Raw genomic sequence first — 19,044 nt, forward strand, 5'->3', positions numbered from 1 at the left:
TAGATCTCTTTGCAACCTCGCTGACCAAGAGGCTTCCAATCTATTGCTCTCCAGTCCCGGACCCAGCAGCAATACATATAGATGCTTTCCTCCTAGATTGGTCACATCTGGATCTCTACGCATTCCCACCGTTCAAGATTGTCAACAAGGTACTGCAGAAGTTCGCCTCTCACGAAGGGACAAGGTTGACGTTAGTTGCTTCCCTCTGGCCCGCGAGAGAATGGTTTACCGAGATACTTCGATGGTTAGTAGACGTTCCCAGTAGTCTTCCTCTAAGGGTAGACCTTCTACGTCAGCCACACGTAAAGAAGGTACTCCAAAGCCTCCACGCTCTTCGTCTGACTGCCTTCAGACTATCGAAAGACTCTCGAGAGCTAGAGGCTTTTCGAAGGAAGCAGCCAGTGCGATTGCTAGAGCAAGGAGAGCGTCTTCCATTAGAGTCTACCAATCGAAGTGGGAAGTCTTCCGAGACTGGTGCAAGTCAGTTTCTGTATCCTCGACCAGTACCTCTGTAGCTCAAATAGCTGTTTTTCTCTTATACCTGAGAAAAGGACGATCCCTTTCAGCTCCCACTATCAAGGGCTACAGAAGCATGTTGGCATCGGTCTTCCGGCATAGAGGCTTAGATCTTTCCAAACATAAAGATCTGCAAGACCTCCTTAAGTCTTTTGAGACCACCAAGGAGCGTCGTTTGGCTACCCCTGGATGGAATTTAGACGTGGTACTAAGATTCTTCATGTCAGACAGGTTGGAGCCGTTACAATCAGCCTCCCTGAAAGATCTCACTCTTAAGACACTTTTCCTGGTATGCTTAGCCTCGGCTAAAAGAGTCAGTGAGATTCATGCCTTCAGCAAGAACATCGGATTTTCGTCAGAAAAAGCCACTTGTTCGCTACAACTTGGTTTTCTAGCCAAAAATGAGCTGCCTTCTCGGCCTTGGCCTAAATCTTTCGATATCCCCAGCTTATCGGAGATCGTAGGCAATGAACTAGAAAGAGTCTTATGCCCTGTTAGAGCTCTTAAGTTCTATTTAAAGCGTACTAAACCTTTACAAGGCCAATCTGAAGCTTTATGGTGTTCAGTTAAGAAACCATCCTTGCCTATGTCAAAGAATGCTTGGTCAGACTTTATCAGATTGTTAATACGAGAAGCTCATTCACATCTGAGTGAGGAAGACCGAACTTTGCTTAAGGTGAAGACGCACGAAGTTAGAGCTGTAACAACTTCCGTGGCCTTTAAGCAAAAAATATATCTCTGCAAAGTATAATGGACGCAACCTATTGGAGAAGCAAGTCAGTGTTCGCGTCATTTTACTTGAAAGATGTCCAGTCTCTTTACAAGAACTGCTACACACTGGGACCATTCGTAGCAGCGAGTGCAGTAGTGGGTGAGGGCTCAACCACTACAATTCCCTAATTCCTTATCCTTTTAATCTGTCTCTTGAAATGTTGTTTTTTTTTATGGGTTGTCCGGAAGGCTAAGAAGCCTTTCGCATCCTGGTTGATTTGGCGGGTGGTCAAAGTCATTTCTTGAGAGCGCCTAGATTAGGGGTTTGATGAGGTCCTGTTGTATGGGTTGCAACCCTTGATACTTCAGATCCTAGGGGTCGATCAGCATCCTAAGAGGATCGCGAGGCTCCGTAAGGAAGACGTACTTAAAAGGCAGAGTAATTGTTCAAGTCGACTTCCTTACCAGGTACCTATTTATTTTGTTTTTGTTATTTGGATAACTTCTAAAATGAAATAAAAACTCTTAGCTCATAAAAGTGTAAACATATATTGCTGGTCTCTACCCACCCCCCTGGGTGTGAATCAGCTATATAATCACCGGCTAAGTTAAATATTGAAAAATGTTATTTTGGTAATAAAATAAATTTTTGAATATACTTACCCGGTGATTATAAATTAAATGACCCTCCCTTCCTCCCCAATAGAGACACAGTGGGACGAGGAGAAAATTGAGTCTTTGTTTACATTGAGTACTGGGTATCTGGTCGACAGATGGCGCTGTTGGGCACACCCGCAACCTGTGTAGCGATCGCTGGCGAGTTTTTACCGTAGAGTTGTCTGTCGGGCAACAGAGTTGCAGCTATATAATCACCGGGTAAGTATATTCAAAAATTTATTTTATTATCAAAATAACATTTGTTCCGACACGAATACTTTACCTCGAATTACCTCTTTGGAGGGTCCTTGACCTCTCTCTCAAATTCGACCAAGATTTCCCGCGCTACCCCCCTATCTCGCTCCCGATAGTTACTACCCCCGCCGCCAGGATAATTCCTTCGGCCCGGATTAGGGCAGGTCACTGCTTTTCCCGGGTCAGGACCTCATTAAGTTCTTGGTCGTGAGATCCGAAGCATCTCACTCTCTCGTTTTAAATCTTTCGATCAGCGCGTTGTGTTCCCACGTGTTCCCAGTTTACGGACTTGTGTTTTTTTCTGCGATAGTGCGTTTTCGCAAAAGTGTCCTCAGTCCGTTTCCCTTGTGTTATCCAGGCTTTTCTGTAACTCGTGTGCGAACGATGGAGAACGTGCGTCGTTGTCCTGGTCCTAGAGCAGGAAAGTCGTGTGGGGCTTTCCTCTCTAAACCAGAGGTGGACCCGCATTCTCTTTGTTCCACGTGTAGGGGTAAAGTTTGTTCCTCCTCGGACACATGTCCCGAGTGCGTGAATTGGGACGGAATTCAGTGGGTACGTTTTGGTACTAAGAAAAAGAAGTCATCTAAGCGTTCCCCAAAGAAAGTGAATAGCGTGACTTCCTTACAGTCGGTCAGTGATCGGTCCGACGAAGCCTCGGCCTCTCCGTCTCCTTCGCAGAGGAGTGGCCAGCAAGCCCCCAGTGTAATTGTGACCCATAGTGTCCTCCCAAGTGAACCCAGTGTGACGGAGGAACCAAGGGCTGGCCCCTCGGGAGTAAACGGAAGGGCCGCGAGTGTTTCGGGCGGATCGGGCCACGTGGCAGGGGAGCACGTTTCCTCGGATGACCCGGTATGGGACAGTGTGGCGTTCTCGGTCTCCCCACCGCCCTCGTGGGCCGGTGCGTCGGGTTTCCCCCCGCCAGAAGAGAACCACTCGAGAATTCGTCGACCGAGTAGCGACTCCTTCGGTTGGAAATTACCGAAGACTCCAGGGAGGTCTCCGCTGAGGATGGATGTATCCCTGGGTCCATGGCCTTCTAGTAGGGGCAGAGTGGTCTCAGTACCCTCGGTATCCACGGCAGTTCCCGAGGACTTTCTCCAGCACCCGGTCTCGGACGATCGGCGGCGAAGGGCCTCCCCTGCGCAGCACTCTAGCAGTCGTTAGGGGAAGAACGTGGCGCCCTCGGACTCTTCGGAAGAAGGCTCATCCTCCGAGGGAGAACGCAGGGAAAGGCGGCACCGTAAGAGAGCGCGGACCGATAGCGATCGTTCTCGCTCTAGGTCGAGGTCGCGGCACGGTAGGAGGCGCCCACGCTCTCACTCCCGTAGGTACAAGAGGGAAGTCTCTCCCGGCGGCGGCGAATGGTTTTACGTGCCCCCAGGAGACTCCAAGAAGCACCGCTCGCCAGACTCTCGGTCCAGTGATCGAGCCTCCAAGTTGTCACTGCCTACATACAACTTGGAACCGCTCGACCGGCCACGCAAGAAGGACCTCTCGATCAGGCACAAGTCCTCGAGGCCTTCGGTTCACCCCACCCGTCGGGAGGAAGCGAGCTTCCGAGAGGACAGCCCGACCGAACCAGCCCAACCGGGTCGGACGACGAGCGGGAAGGACCGGTTGCCGGGTTCGGGTCTTCCCACCGGGACCGTGTCCTCCGCGTCCAGAGCCTTGGCCCAGTCGAAAGGCCTCCCGGGGTCGGTGGCACCCGCCACACGGCGAGACCCGACCGGGTACGGTGCGCCCTACGGTTGCGGGACGGCCTCCCTGGGACCTGGTAGGGAGAGGCCAGTCTACCTCCCAAGCACGGCTCCCCCCAGCCAAGCCGATACCTCGGTCGACGGAGGCGAGGCTTCCCCGTCGGAGGACTCCGCCTACAGGAAGGTGGTAGCCCGCATCAGGAGGACTCATGGGATTCCTGAACCCGAGGTGCCGAAGGTCAATACCTGGAGGTCAAGCCTCTTGAGGTACACACATCGGGACGTCCTGCCGAAGTCTTCTCTGGCCCTGCCCTTCGCCCCAGACCTAGTACTCGGCCAGGAGTACATAGATAACTTGGTGGCCAGCACTGCGGAGGCCCCCAGGTCCCAGAGTTCCTCCAAACTCCTCCAGGGTCTGAAACTACAGGCCAAAATTTATATTCCAGAAGGACGTCGCCCGGGTCCCTGTAGAGTGGACTCAGCCGTAGATGTCCTAGGACAAGGCGGCTCGGACGAAAGGGCCGGCTCAGCCCCTGTGTCCTTCTCGGCTTCTGAAGCAGGCATGATGGAGGAGATGTCGAGGGACATGATTAATGTCACTTCATGGCTGGACTGGTGGGCCTCCACGTTACTGGATGTACAGGCCTCCACAGACCCCGACGACCCGGAACAACAGAGTCTCCTGTCGGACATTATCACTTCCGGGGGGAAAGCGCTAAAATTTATGGCATACCAGGCTCTCTCCCTGACGGCCAACTGGGCCGGCACTTGGTCACACCAGTCGACCTTCACGGCCCACTACCTCAAAGACTACTCAAGAAAGTCTTTGGATGGATTCTCCATTGGGACAGTCATCGCCGCCCTCCAAGCTGTGTAGTGGCAGGCTGGAAGACGTCCCCAACAAGTGAATATACTCATCCCTACTTCTTCAGGAGAAGATTCAGTAGAGAACATGTCAAGAGGTAAGACTTAAATTATAAGCGTAAGTTTTCCACTGCTACCCCCTAACCGCTCTCTGTAACCCCGCATTACGTAGCCCTCCGGGCACCATGTGCCTAACCAAGTGGCAGAATGGCTCTCCCGCCTCCTAAAGTGTAAGTCTCCAAAGAGGTAATTCGAGGTAAAGTATTCGTGTCGGAACAAATGAAAAATTTTAAGTAATTTTTATTTTTCCTAACATACTTACCGAAGAATTACCTCTGAAGTAATGGCCCTCCCTTCCGTCCCCGAGTGCCATTCTTCCATTGCCAAGTCGGGCTTAACGGAGAACTTAATGAGGTCCTGACCCGGGAAAAGCAGTGACCTGCCCTAATCCGGGCCGAAGGAATTATCCTGGCGGCGGGGGTAGTAACTATCGGGAGCGAGATAGGGGGGTAGCGCAGGAAATCTTGGTCGAATTTGAGAGAGAGGTCAAGGACCCTCCAAAGAGGTAATTCTTTGGTAAGTATGTTAGGAAAAATAAAAATTACTTAAAATTTTTCTTTTTTATGTAGAATTGGATATATTTGAAGTATTAAGAGGGTGGGGGTTCTGCTCTTGTAGCTTCCTAAGGGGGCCACTGATTCGGGACCACTTGCATTATATTCCTTGGAAAATTTTACATAGGAATACACTTTAAGTAGATTCTCTAACTTCTCTTTCTGTATGGAACACAAGCACACATAAACACAGACATTGCTTTTATATATAGTATATAGATTATTATTAATGTCATTGTTATTATTATTATTATTATAATTATTATTATTATTATTATTATTATTATTATCATTTTTAATTATGATTTTAATAAAGTGAAAATAAAAAATGCCCCCTGTGGACGCAGGGGCATAAAAACAATTAGAATAGCGCCAACGTATCCCTGCGTGTTGTAAGAGGCAACTAAAAGGGACAGGAGGAGGGGACTGGAAAGCTCTTCTCCTGTTTTTTATATTCCTGTGAGACATCAAAGAGGTAGAGCTGGGGTAAGAGTGACTGCTCCCCACACTCTAGTTTTGGGGTGTCTGAATGTGCGTAGATGTAGTACAATAGAGAGTAAAAGATGTGAGATTGGAAGTATGTTTAGGAATAGAAGGATGGATATAATGGCTTTGTGTGAGACAAAGATAAAAAGGAAGGGTGAAGTGACTGGTAGAGTATCTGGAATTGAAAGGGGAAGAGCAAGAGAGGGTGTGGCTTTATTGCTTATTGAATGGATGACAGGTAAAGTAGTGGAATGGAAGGAGGTATCATCTATGTTAATGTGAGTAAGGGTTAGGTTGGGTAGGGAATGTTGGGCTTTTGTTAGTGCATATGGGCCAGGTTGTGAGAAAAGTGAAGAAGAGCGGAATGAGTTTTGGAATGAATTAACTAGGTGTTTAGGACTGGGTAGAAGGAATTATGTAGCTGTCATAGGTGACTTAAATGCTAGACTGGGTGCTGGAGAGGTAGGGGTGTCATTGGGAAGTATGGCGTACCAAATGAAAGTGGAATGGTAAGAGACTGTTAGATATGTGTGTTGAGTAAGAGCTGGTTATAAGTTCTAGTTTTTTCAAAAAGAAAGATAATAACAAGTATACATAGGTATACACCAGCTCCTCAACAGCCAAACCCAGCCAAGACCTCAACGAGCAAGACAACAACGAAGAAGACCGTGTCTAAAAACCACTTTTCGACTAAGAACAGGAAAGACACGAAGTCCTCCAGGGGAGGAAAATATCTTAGAGGGAGTGGCTGTGGCCGCAAATGCTAGGATAGGCACTCCCCCGCTTGTTAGGGGGAGGTCTTCAAAGTTGCTGGAACAGGTTGAAGCAACTCGGGGCCGATCCCTGGACAATCTCCTCGATTCGTTCATGGTATAGCATCCCATTCATGTCATCTCTCCCTCCCCTGATCAGGAATCCAGTATTGATAGACTCCTTTCACTCAGCAAAGGGGCTACCTCTTTGGGCAGAATTCCAGACCATGTTGAAGAAGGGCGCTCTCCAAGAGATCCTCGACGAGTCTCCAGACTTCTTCAGTCAACTTTTCTTGTGAAAAAGGCGTCTGGAGGCTGGAGGCCAGTCATCGATCTCTCGGCTCTGAATGAGTTTGTCAAACAAACTCTGTTTAGCATGGAGACGGAAGACACGCCCAGACAAGCGGTAAGACCACAGGACTTCTTGTGCACACTGGACTTAAAGGAAATGTAATTCCAGATTCCAATCCGTCTGTCTTCAAGGAAGTACTTAAGATTCAGCTTAGACAACAGGAAATACCAGTTCAGGATACTGTGCCTCGGTCTTTCTACAGGAGCCCAAGTCTTCACCAGAGTGTTCACCCTAGTGTCATCTTAGGCACACAGGATCGGCATCCGTCTCCTCCGTTATCTGGACGACTGGCTGATCCTGGTAGACTCGGTCAACCCTTCTTCAACACCGAGACAAACTTTTGAGGCTCTGCCAAGATCTGGGGATCATGGTAAACATTGAGAAGTCCTCTCTGCTTCTTACACAAAGACAGGTATACCTAGGTATGATTATAGGCACCAATCTCCACAAAACCTTCCCATCAGACGACCCTTTCTCAGACTAGAAGAACTTCCAGCCCAGAAGTGGCTGTCTCCATGGTCACCTATCATCCTTGGCCCATCTAATTCCCAACGGCCGATTCAGGATTCGATCCCTCCAGTGGCGGCTCAAGTACAGGCGGAATCAAGCCTTTGACTTCCGTACACTGATCCCCAAGGGACCAATGATACATACGGACCTCAAATGGTGGGTGGCAGACGAGAATCTGCGGAAAGGCGTAGATCTTCTCATCCTCCCGCCAGATTTGAAGCTGTTCTCAGACGCTTCAAAAGAAGGGTGGCGCCCCACATGCTGCACCGCACGACCTCAGTCCTTTGGTCAGAGTCAGAAAAGTACCTCTACATAAATCTCTTAAAGATGAAGGGTGTCTTTCTGGCCCTTCAACAGTTCCATCAGTTCCTGGCGGGACACTCAGTGGTAGAACATTGACGTTTACGCCTTTTCCCCATTCTGTCTGATGAGGAGGATATTCAACAAGGCAAGAACATCGGTCAATCTCTCAATGACCCTCATAGCTCCGCTATGGCATCGTGCAGAATGGTTTCCAGACCTTCTGCAACTCCTGATGGAGTCTCCAAGAGAACTTCCTCCACGACACGATCTAGTCAGACAACCACACTCCAACATCTGCCACGAAGCCGTAGCTTCGCTACAAATTCACGCCTTGAGACAATCCAGCATATCCTCACTCAGAGAGGTTTTTTGCAATAAGTTGCGAACATGATGTCTGGATATCTGCGGAAATCTTCAGCAGCAATCTACCAGGCAAAGTGGAATGTCTTCTGTGGTTGTTGTCGTGAAAGGGTATCTCCCCTCTCGATGCTACTATCCCAGCAATAGCGGAGTTCTTCGTGTATTTCCGTGAAGAAATGCGCCTTTCAGTTTTGGCGGTAAAAGGCTATTGCTCAGCCTTAAGTCTAGCCCTCAGATTGGATGGAATGGACATTTCCTCATCGCTAGCACTTTCCCTACTCAAATGGAGTTACGAACTTACCGGTCCTCAGTCGGAAGTGAGGCCTCCCCCTTGGAACGTTCGAGTTCTCCGGTCTCTAAAGAGGCCTCCCTACGAACCATTATGCCAGGAAACAGATTGCCAGTTGACTTGGAAGCCGGTGTTCCTGCTCGCTTTAGCCTCAGTGAAACGAGTCAGCGAACTTCATGGTCTCTCATACAACATCGCCCTTTCAAGGGGATGGGAAGAGGTAATGTTCAGCTTCGTCCCTGAGTTTGTTGCCAAGACTCAGAATCTCTGGGTGGTAGATCCCCAATTCAACTCTTTCGCCGGATTTCAAGTCTCCACTCTGCAGCAGACGACCCAGATCATCTCTTACTCTGCCCAATGAGGCATTTGATGCTCTACCTCAAAAGAACAGCAGCAGCCTGTCCCCGTGTGCCTTCACTATTCATCAGCACAGGGAGGAACAAGAGGAGGATCACTAAGAATACCATCTCTGCTTGGATTTGCAGGGTCATAGACCATGCCCTGAATCCAGATCCTTCCCCTTCACATTACTTAAATTTACTGTACTTTATACATACATGTGAGGCAACTCTATGATATCCTAACATTGAACTAGAGTAAATAAGATAAATTCTTGAAGTAAACTGTAGTAAGCAAATAATAAGCTATGTCCATTAAAATCTAAAGAATACACTGTACTGCTACTCAAAGGACTTGAAAAACAATAAAAAAAAATTTTGAATATAGTTATAAATCCCTTAAAACCTCTCTAAAGGGTTAAGAAACAACTTTGTAATACAATTCTTGACTATTAATCCCAAAGAAAAAGAATCCTTTATTATAAATATTTTCTCTAGCATATGAACACCAGTATTGATGTAACAAACCCCACTCTTCACGAATGTCCACCTAAGTTACTAAACATTCAACACTCAAATGAGAGAGAAAATATAAAGTCTTTGCTGATATCCTGAATAAGTTATGAATATATTTTTATGTGATTGAAATGAACACCTAGCTGTACATCCTCATAGGCAGGGGGGCAAAGTGGCATCTTATACCATCTTAACTTTTGCTTAGTAAGCTTTACTTGGCTTTCAGCTTTTCCAAACTGGAAAAAAAGTTTCCATTTGGGATTCAGCCAAAGAACCATACTCTAAGAACTGATCATAAATGGTACAGGTAATGACCGTAAATGTCATCACCGACAGTGAGGATCAACTTTTACCTAATAAAGTATATTGACTATACCTTCCTCAAAAAATCTCACTTTAGAAAACTTTGGAGATATACTTGAACAATCCAAGGTGGATAGGAAGGGAGTTATAAACCAAAATATGTAAAAAAAAAAAAAGATTATCGTACGAGTATCGTTGAAATGAAAGCCTTAAAGGAATGAGGTCTTAAAATTAGCAGGAGTGAAAGGTTGTTGTACTAAGTAGGGAAAAATTCTTGTATTTTTAAAGTTATTGTACAACCTCTTCCTTCTGTAAAGGAAAAACATAAGAATTTCAGGTATTGAATTTTTTTTTTTCCTCTATAATTTGTGACACTTTTACTATATTTCACTCTTCTTTGAAAATATGATTCAGGGTTTAAAAAAAAAAAAAAAACTATATATGTAATATTGTATGTGATGCCATATTGGACTCAGAATAATAGAAATATTGAAAATTAAAATAATAGTACAGTGGTTGATAGTTTTATGACCGGCTGTATTATTTAATTGCTTTTATACTCACTATATGAAAATTTTATAATGTAATTAATTACTGTACTGTATATGCAATTTTATACTCATAATTTATTTCTTTAACTGACATTTTCACTATATTCCATTTTGCAAAGAAATGTACCTATTTTTACAAATTGGTGCTCTATAGGTCGTTTATTATTTAACAATTTTTGTATCCATCTTTTAAAGTATAATATTCCTTGTTTAAATAACATCCCTTGTGTGTTTCAGGCCCCGTCTTGGCATGATTCTTCATCGCGTTGTTGGAGTTGGTCTTCTCTACTTTATACTGGCCAGTGTTGAAGGTTGCACACGAATCCTCCAGTCACGGACCGATCCCCACAAAAAGGTTTTGCTATTTGATTTATAATTTTTCTGCTAGATTTAATGTTTTTGTGTTCATAATGAACTGAAATAGAATTATCAGTTTATCTAAATTTTACACGACTGTGATTTTAATCCAGAAGAAAAGTTTAATAAGAAAGGAAAGGAAAATATGTAAAAGTAGTTATGTATATACTGGTCAAAAGAAAATAAGACTCGATGAATGGTTGTTCAAACTTTAAACACATTGAGAAAAATTGTTTTCTGTGTTGTGTGTACATTTTAAGTGATCCATGAATGTAATTACCGAGTTGGGTTTTTTGGCACAGTTTATTGATTTATGCTCAAGAGACTCAAGAGTATAACAATAATGGATCACGTGCAGTATGCTTTTCACGGGGAAATTTTTTACATTACGCATGCCACAAAAAAAATCCTCCAAAAAATTCCACTTGTCAAAAGCATTGACCTAACACTGCATGTAAGCATGTAAACAGTGATTGTCACTGGACATGTGCCGATAGTATCGGTATCGGTAATATTGGCCTTTTTTGTTAGTATCGGTATCGACGACTGTCATGACCCCAGTATTGGTACCGTCCTCCACCATGAGTATCTGGTATCAGTAGGTCAATAAAAAAAAATGAGCTTAAATTGCTGATACTCCAATACTGGTACATTGGTTTATTTGAACACCAAAGATTTCCTTGCGTTCAGATTAAACGTGTTTCCAACAATTATAATATCGCACGGCGAAACAACGAGGCTAAAGTACAGTAGATGGACCATAGTGATATGAAATAATCTTCCAATGATTTATTTTCTTTTTCCTAATTATTTTATTTTAGAATAATTCTGTATAATATTATTCTTCTAATGTATATACAAATAGCTCTTTTGTTGATGTAGTATAATTTCTCATCAAGGCTAGAGGGTATTAGATAAAATTGTTCCTTCATTCTGCAGAGTTGATTATGTCAATGGAATTTATTGTTTCTAATGAAAGGCTATACTTACAAGATCTATATAAATGTTCATAAACAACAGTAATATGAAAAACAATACCATATGGTAACCCCAAATTTAATAATATTGATTAATGATAAGCACCTGATAAGGTAACTCAGAAACCAGTTCATAGTGCAGTACTTCCATATTTTGAAATTAGGGACCCTTCAACTGTATTTGTACCAACTGTTGTTTTTTTTATATATTTTCATGAAACAATAAATTTTTGCAGCTAAAAAAGTACAGTATTCTGTAATATTTAATGTAGATGATTTTGTCAAACAGTATACTGTGATAAGTTTAGGTTTAATATAGATTCAGTTGAAAAGTGAACTATGTTCAAGATAGACCCAGGTTCAAATATTTTCCAAAAGTTTACTCAAGGCATTGGTTGTTTTTCAAATTAAGGAGAATTGAACTATAGTGAGTGTTAGACATAATCTTTATCAAATATACATAAATTTTGTCTTCATGCACTGTTTAATTTTAGGTTCTTCTGGGATTGTTGCCATTAGCATTACTGGAGTCTGCCATCTGCTTTTGGATCTTTGCTGCTCTTGTGCAGACGACAAGAACGTTACGATTGAGACGAAACTTAGTGAAGCTATCTCTTTACAGACATTTTACCAATACTCTTGCCTTTGCGGTATTAGCTTCTGTAATCTTCATGCTGTGGTCCTTAAGGTAGGGAAAATTTCAAACAAATTCTTTTATCTTAATACATAATTATTAAACATGGTTTGATAGCTCCTTCATTACCATTGCATACCTTATAAGTAGTTTTGGAATGTTGTTGTCTGGGGGCATTCATGTTCAGGAAATGACCAAGCTCTTAAAGAGAACCCTATAATATCTTACCAAGCTTCTTATAAGTAGGATATAGTGGTTCAGTACGATTCAACTTTTTATGTCATAGGTATGTTCTGTGAAAAGTTATTACCTTCACCAGGGAGGTTATAAAATTGAGTCAGTTTATTTATAAACTGGTCTTTGTGTGTCTGTGGACCATATTATGTCAAAACTACAGTATTCGACGGATTTTGACAAAATTTTCACCCTAAATAAATCTTAAGTCATTGACGACCCCATTAAATTTTAGAGGTGATCCGGATCCTGAGTTGCCTTTTCTGCCATCTATACTCAGCATAGGAAAAGGGGATGTGCTGTCTAGACTCTAGTTAAATGTCACAGTAGATTCATCCACGATCATCATATGAAAGAAAGAAGTTTCACCCTTAGACGAGTGAAATGTTGATGATATTCATTGGTGGAGGTCTGAAAGCTCTGATTGCTCTTGTATGGAAATAATCTTTTCTACCTTGTGTAATATCATGAATGAAGTGTTGATAACTTGTATCATTAAAATCACATATTAGGTCTTCAAGTTCAGTCTTTGTATCTATATTCTATTCTAATTATTAAAAAAATTTTTACACTCGGTCTTTCTCTCTCTATTAATAATTAATTAATTAATGGAAAGATAACAGTGGAAACTTCACTTTATAATACGGACATGATAAACAACATGGAGGAAGTAATAATAAATAAACTAGTATAGGGTTTCCTGGAAACATATAAACCCAATGACAAGGAAATGACTATATCTTATAGTATAAGACCCAAATTCTATTACAAAACATTAACAAAAACTTGAATATCCAATTTTTCTATTATCTATCAACGTTATTTTAGATTGCTTGCCTATTTTATTTCCCGTTTCATGCATTTTTTCTATATTTTTGGGCATTTTCAATTATTTCAGTATACAGGGTATGCCACCTTAAAATTTTTCTGTCGTGGTACGGTTGAGGCAGGCCCCTTCCCTAATTACATTGCATTTAGTCTTTAATTTTTTGTTAATACTCTCGGGTATATTTTTACTTGGCAGTCCAATGATTTTAACTTTATCTACTTTACTTAGTTTCCTTGGTCACTGTAACCTAACCGTCCTTGTGAGCTAAGGATGGGGCGTTTGGGGGAGCCTCTAGGTCTATCTGCGGAGTCATCAGTAGCCACTGCCTGGCTCTCCTTGATCCTAGCTTGGGTGGATAAGGGGCTTGGGTACTGATCGTATGTAATATGATCAGTCTCTAGGGCATTGTCCTGCTTGATTGGGCAATGTCACTGTCCCTGTCCTATGCCATTCGTGAGCGGCCTTTAAACCTTGTTCCAGGTCCTCCATGTAAGGCTTATGAAAATTTAGAAATAGGACTTGGTGAAACTTATTTATAATGATAAATGTAATAACAATATTAACGTAAATTTTTCTAATAGTATTAGATGTTATACTTCCTTTAACATCTATTTATTGCTTATTACACCTTAGTCATTCCATTTGATCTTTTCCCATTCAATTTTTACGCAATCTTTTCAACTCTTTAGCGACTAATGGACATTCCTGACGTCAAATTTTTTACTCCCTAGATGACTGATGGATGCTTGTGATATCATAAAAAAAAAATTTCCAAATATTCATTAAGAACAATTAAATTGCACTTTATTGTAAAAACAGAATTTATGAATTAAAATGTTCTTATTTCTATATTCACCTGATATTCATATTGCTTCTTCAAAAGTATGGTTTAATCGACATTTGCCCTTAGGATTTTTAAAATTTAAATATTTTCCCCATTTTCTTTCCCTTCAATGAATGCATGCCCTTCGTAAAAGAAGGAACATTGATAACTGGTAAGTGACGTAACAGTGTCTCTTGTCTCTTCAGTTTCAAAGTCAAAATTATCCACAAGGCAATGGGGAGGAGGGTTGGCATATATAGTATATGAACATCCGGTTAGTATTGAAATCAAATTTTATCATTAAAATTCTGTTTATTTCTATGAATCTCACCTGATGTTTATGTTGCTGACTCCTACAAATTACTGGGATTGGGATGCCAGTGAAGGAAAAGTAAATTTGCTGTCGAAAATCACACTTAAAATTTTAAACGAGTCATAGAAAGTTAAAGAAACATTATCAATGCTGAGATCCAGATGTTGAGGAGCCACGGTATATACTTGACTTACTTACAATCATACTTTGAGTATTGTTAGGATTCAACTTCATACCCCATAATTTCCACCATGCACTAATTTTAGCTAGATCTCTATTATGGGATTCAGCAACTCCAGATCTACATTTAAGAGATAGAATTGATGCAAAGAGAGTAGTATCATCTGCATATGCAACAAGCTTGTGTCCTGAACCAAACCGCATGTCATGTGTACAGTATATAGTATGAAAAGTAATGGGCCAAGAACAGTACCCTGAGGAACACCAGATATCACATTCCTATACTCACTATGGTGCCCATCAACAACAATTATTTGCGATCTATTACTTAAAAATTCAATAATGATGCTAAGAAACAACTCACCCACTCCCAACTGTTTGAGTTTGAAAACAAGGGCATCATGCTTAACACAGTTAAAGGCAGCACTAAAATCAAGGTCAATCATACAAGTAATAGTAATAATGATAATATGAGTATGAAATGGTTGTAATCATTTCATCAGAAAGTTTTATTTGTCCATCAAGAGCCCTTCAGTATATTTTGGACAAGCTATAGAAATTGCAGGTCTTGTCCCGTATATCTATTTGGGATTTAAATTCCAATTTGTCCTCTCTCACCAAAAATACAATGTCATTTCTAGTTAAAAGTTTGGTTAAAGAAACTTGAAGAATTAGTCCCAAATCTTATAAAAGCTTAAGGCTCATGATATTAGGAGTAAACCTACATCTCTTAATGTTTGCAGAAATGATTCTTTGGAAAGAATTTTAGCCTCAGTTTAATAGTGTACCATGTTAGTGTTAGCTTGACATTATATTGAAAAAAACCTGGCATTCTTATTAGATTGCTTGGCTTTAGATCCTATAGAGGCTGCAGGGGATGTGGTTATTTTTTCTTTTAGTTCAAATAATTTATAGTTATTTATTTTTAGAGTACTTCAAAATCTTTAGAAAAACAACCTTACTTTGAGATGGCTATTTCCATCAATCTAGACCAGTTGAGTCTAGGATTTACAAATTATTTTGCACATTATTTCAATTTTATTTTTTATTTATGTCTTTCCTTTACTGGCATCCCACCTCCATCAGTGTTTGGGAGTCAACAATTTGAACAACGGTTAGTTTCAAAGAAAAAAAAATATGATAATAAAATTTGTTATATCTATACTCACCTCATGTTCATGTACATGCCTACCCTCCTCCTCGCTGACTTGTAATGTCAAGGAATATAGAATGGTTTCAGCTTCAAAATTGAATACGTATTTAAGAGCCCTTGGAACTTTTATTCTTGTCATTAACTGCTATATTGTCTCATTACTTTACTTTACTAGAGGTATGAGTATGGACATGATAGAAATTGGGAGTGTTTTTGTTAAATCTTAGTAGTAAAATGTGGATAAACTAAGCTTTTGGAGAAGAAGCAATATGAACATCAGATAAGTATAGAAATAATTCTATTATTAAGATTCAATTAATTCTTAGTTGATAATATTAATCGAATATCTATATTTTGACATATGTAAAGGCTTTCTTTTTATTGAATTTATATGGCACCCACCTTGTACAGTACATACTGTACCTGTACTGATGTGACCTCTATTAATCAAATACTTTCAGGTACCACTTGTTTGAGCAGTGCATTACAGATTGGAAGGAGTTGTGGGTAGATGATGCTTACTGGCATGTGTTGTTTGCCATTATTCTACTTGTCATCATGATTTTATGGCGCCCATCAAATAATAATCAGGTGACTATTGAAGTATTGAGTATTTTTAGAACTGCTATGGTTATTCATGTATACTGTATGTATTTTTAACAATTTCTCTATTTGTATTCCTGGGAATTTTTTTCATTACTGTATTCTTTTTCTCTTAAGGGGTTACTTTAACTGGTACTACATCTTCATTACCCAGTAGTGAGTAATTTGATTGTGGGTTAACCCTTTTACCCCCAGGCTATTTGGAACTTTCCAACCCTTAACCCCCAGGGGTTATTTTTTTCAAGCACATTTTGCAGTATATATTTTTTAAATTGCTCTAACAGCCTTAATTTTCATCATAGAGAGGTCAGGTTGGTCTCATTCTCTTGGAAAATGCCTGAAGTTTCTCAAAAAATTATCAAAAATATGCAAAATAAAAAATGTAATTACAGGTAGCAGTTTTTTACAAGGACGTACCGGTACGTCCATGGGGGTAAAGGGATAAGTTTTGTGAAACGTACCAATACGTCCTTTTGGGGGTAAAAGGGTTAATATAACCTATGTGCTTGACTTTACATTTCCTACTGTTGAAATGCATTTGCCATTTTTTGGACCATTCTCCTAGCTTCATTAGATCCTCTCTTAAGACTTCTACCGTCTTCTGAGTTCGCAGCATTTATGCCTAGTTTAGTATAATCGGCAAATTTGCCTATTCTATAATCCTAAATCTATGACGTTAATATAGATCAGAAATAGCAATGGGGCAAGGACGGATCCTTGAGGTACTCCGCTTGTAACAGCTACCCACTCTGAAGCTTCTCCATTGATCACAACTCTCTGTTTTCTGTTTGTTAGCCAATCTTCGATCCATTCAGCTGGCTCGCCAGTAATTCATAGTGATCTAATTTTGACTATTAATTTTTTTATGAGTATCTTTGTCAAAAGCCTTTTGAAAGTCTAGGTATATGATGTCTATCACCTTGCTTTTGTCATAAATGCTAAACATGTGGAAAAATTTCAAAAGATTTGTCACACATGATCTCTTTCTTGTAAAACCATGTTAGCTGTCTATCAGAAGATTGTTTTTCTCTTTTAAGTTCTTTTATTGAATCTTATATAATTGATTAGAAAATTTTGCAAGGCACTGAAGATAGACACACTGGTCTGTAGTTGCCAGGTTCTTCTTTTGGTCCCTTCTTGTAGATTGGAGGGACATTGCCTAGTTTCCATCCTTGTGGTGCCTTTCTTTCATTGGCTGTCTACGGAACATTTTGTAAAAGTGTGGGGTTATCTCTTTTAATTCTTTAATCTCTCTTTGATGGATATCATCTGGACTTGGTGCCTTAGACTTAATGAGTCTTTTTATTTTATTTTTTACATCATTCATTGTAAACGTAATTCTATTTAATGGTTGTATCCCTTCATATTTGATAGCTGGTTTTGGGAGGGTCGTTGATTCTTCCCTATTGAATACAGTTGTGAAACATGCATCGGTTCGGGGTTTTCCAAATGAGAGAGAGAGAGAGAGAGAGAGAGAGAGAGAGAGAGAGAGAGAGAGAGAGAGAGAGAGAGAAGAGAGAGAGAGAGAGAGAGAGAGAGAGAGAGAGAGAGTGTGTGTGTATATTTGTTCTTTCTATGACCTTGGGTAACATTGGCCTTGCAATAAAGTACCCAAGGACGTTTTGAAAACACAATCTTCATACGAACTGCAAGTGAACTAACACGTGCATTATGCATTATAACTTCTATACGTCCTTGGAATCTCTGGCTGCTGTTCTCGTAGGAGTAGATTTCGTTCACCTACACTCTACCAATACCTTCCAATTTCTGCCAGACGTAGGAGATTTCGAAACATAAGTGAAAAAAATCGCTATCCATCCATATACCAAGGCACTTCCCCCAATTTTGGGGGGTAGCCGACATCAACAAGAAATAAAACAAAAAAGGGGACCTCTACTCTCTACGTTCCTCCAGCCTAACCAGGGACTCAGCCGAGTTCAGCTGGTACTGCTAGGGTGCCTCAGCCCAACCTCCCACATTTTCCACCACAGATGAAGCTTCATACTGCTGAGTCCCCTACTGCTGCTACCTCCGCGGTCATCTAAGGCACCGGAGGAAGCAGCAGGGCCTACCGGAACTGCGGTGACCGGAATTCTTGCCGCATACATTTTCGCCGTAGGACTTTTTGTCACGGACTTTTTGTCACGGACTTTTTGCCGTTTATATCTTTGCCACTAGGTATTTTTGCCGTAAGGAATTCTTGCCGCAAATTGCATATTACTTTTATAATTTAAAGGTATATGAAAGAGTTGACCTATAAAGAAAAATAAGTATAGTGGCCTACATACATACATCTAATGCGATGGATGGTCTCTAATAATTAGCTCTTACTTATGAAGTTTTAAACAAGCAGTTTTAGCCCATACATACACTCCACTGGTCTTCGATAAATAGCTCGTGCTTCTAAAGCTTAAAACAAGATGTTACATACCTACTTGCATACATACATACACACATACATCTATGTATGTATTCCTGTGGATATGTGAAATGTTTATGAACGGACTTTAAATAAGTTACCAAACACCAATAATAGTGTAGAAGGGTTTCATAATGCCTTGCAAAGTTCTGTTACAAATATCCACCCAATTATTTGGCAATTAATTAACCTTTTGAAAAACGAAGAGAGTCTAGCAAAAAAGAAAAGAATTGATATTGAACGTGGCGAAGCATCTCACATGAAGAAAAAGTACAAAGATGTTTATGTACGAATACAAAGAATTGTTTCGAGATATGATTTTCAGCGTAAAGTACACTATTTACGGAGTATTGCAATGAATTTGCACTCATTTTAAACTTAATTAGTTTTTTTTTTTTCAAATATTTTGAATTTTATATAGATAAACCATCTATATTGTAATACCTTT

General features: G+C 40.9%; 1 protein-coding gene across 1 annotated transcript in view; it reads left to right on the plus strand.

The window, feature by feature from the left end:
* The window catches only part of LOC137634163 (transmembrane protein 87A), a 91,837-nt gene that overhangs the window by 45,361 nt on the left and 27,432 nt on the right, over window positions 1–19,044 (plus strand). Inside the window, exons 8-10 of the mRNA XM_068366419.1 lie at window positions 10,312–10,429; window positions 11,903–12,096; window positions 16,036–16,165. Of these exons, the coding sequence (XP_068222520.1) occupies window positions 10,312–10,429; window positions 11,903–12,096; window positions 16,036–16,165 (442 nt within the window). The remainder of the gene's footprint in view (window positions 1–10,311; window positions 10,430–11,902; window positions 12,097–16,035; window positions 16,166–19,044) is intronic.

The sequence above is a fragment of the Palaemon carinicauda genome, chromosome 44, assembly GCF_036898095.1.
Source record: "Palaemon carinicauda isolate YSFRI2023 chromosome 44, ASM3689809v2, whole genome shotgun sequence".
NCBI lineage: Eukaryota > Metazoa > Arthropoda > Malacostraca > Decapoda > Palaemonidae > Palaemon > Palaemon carinicauda.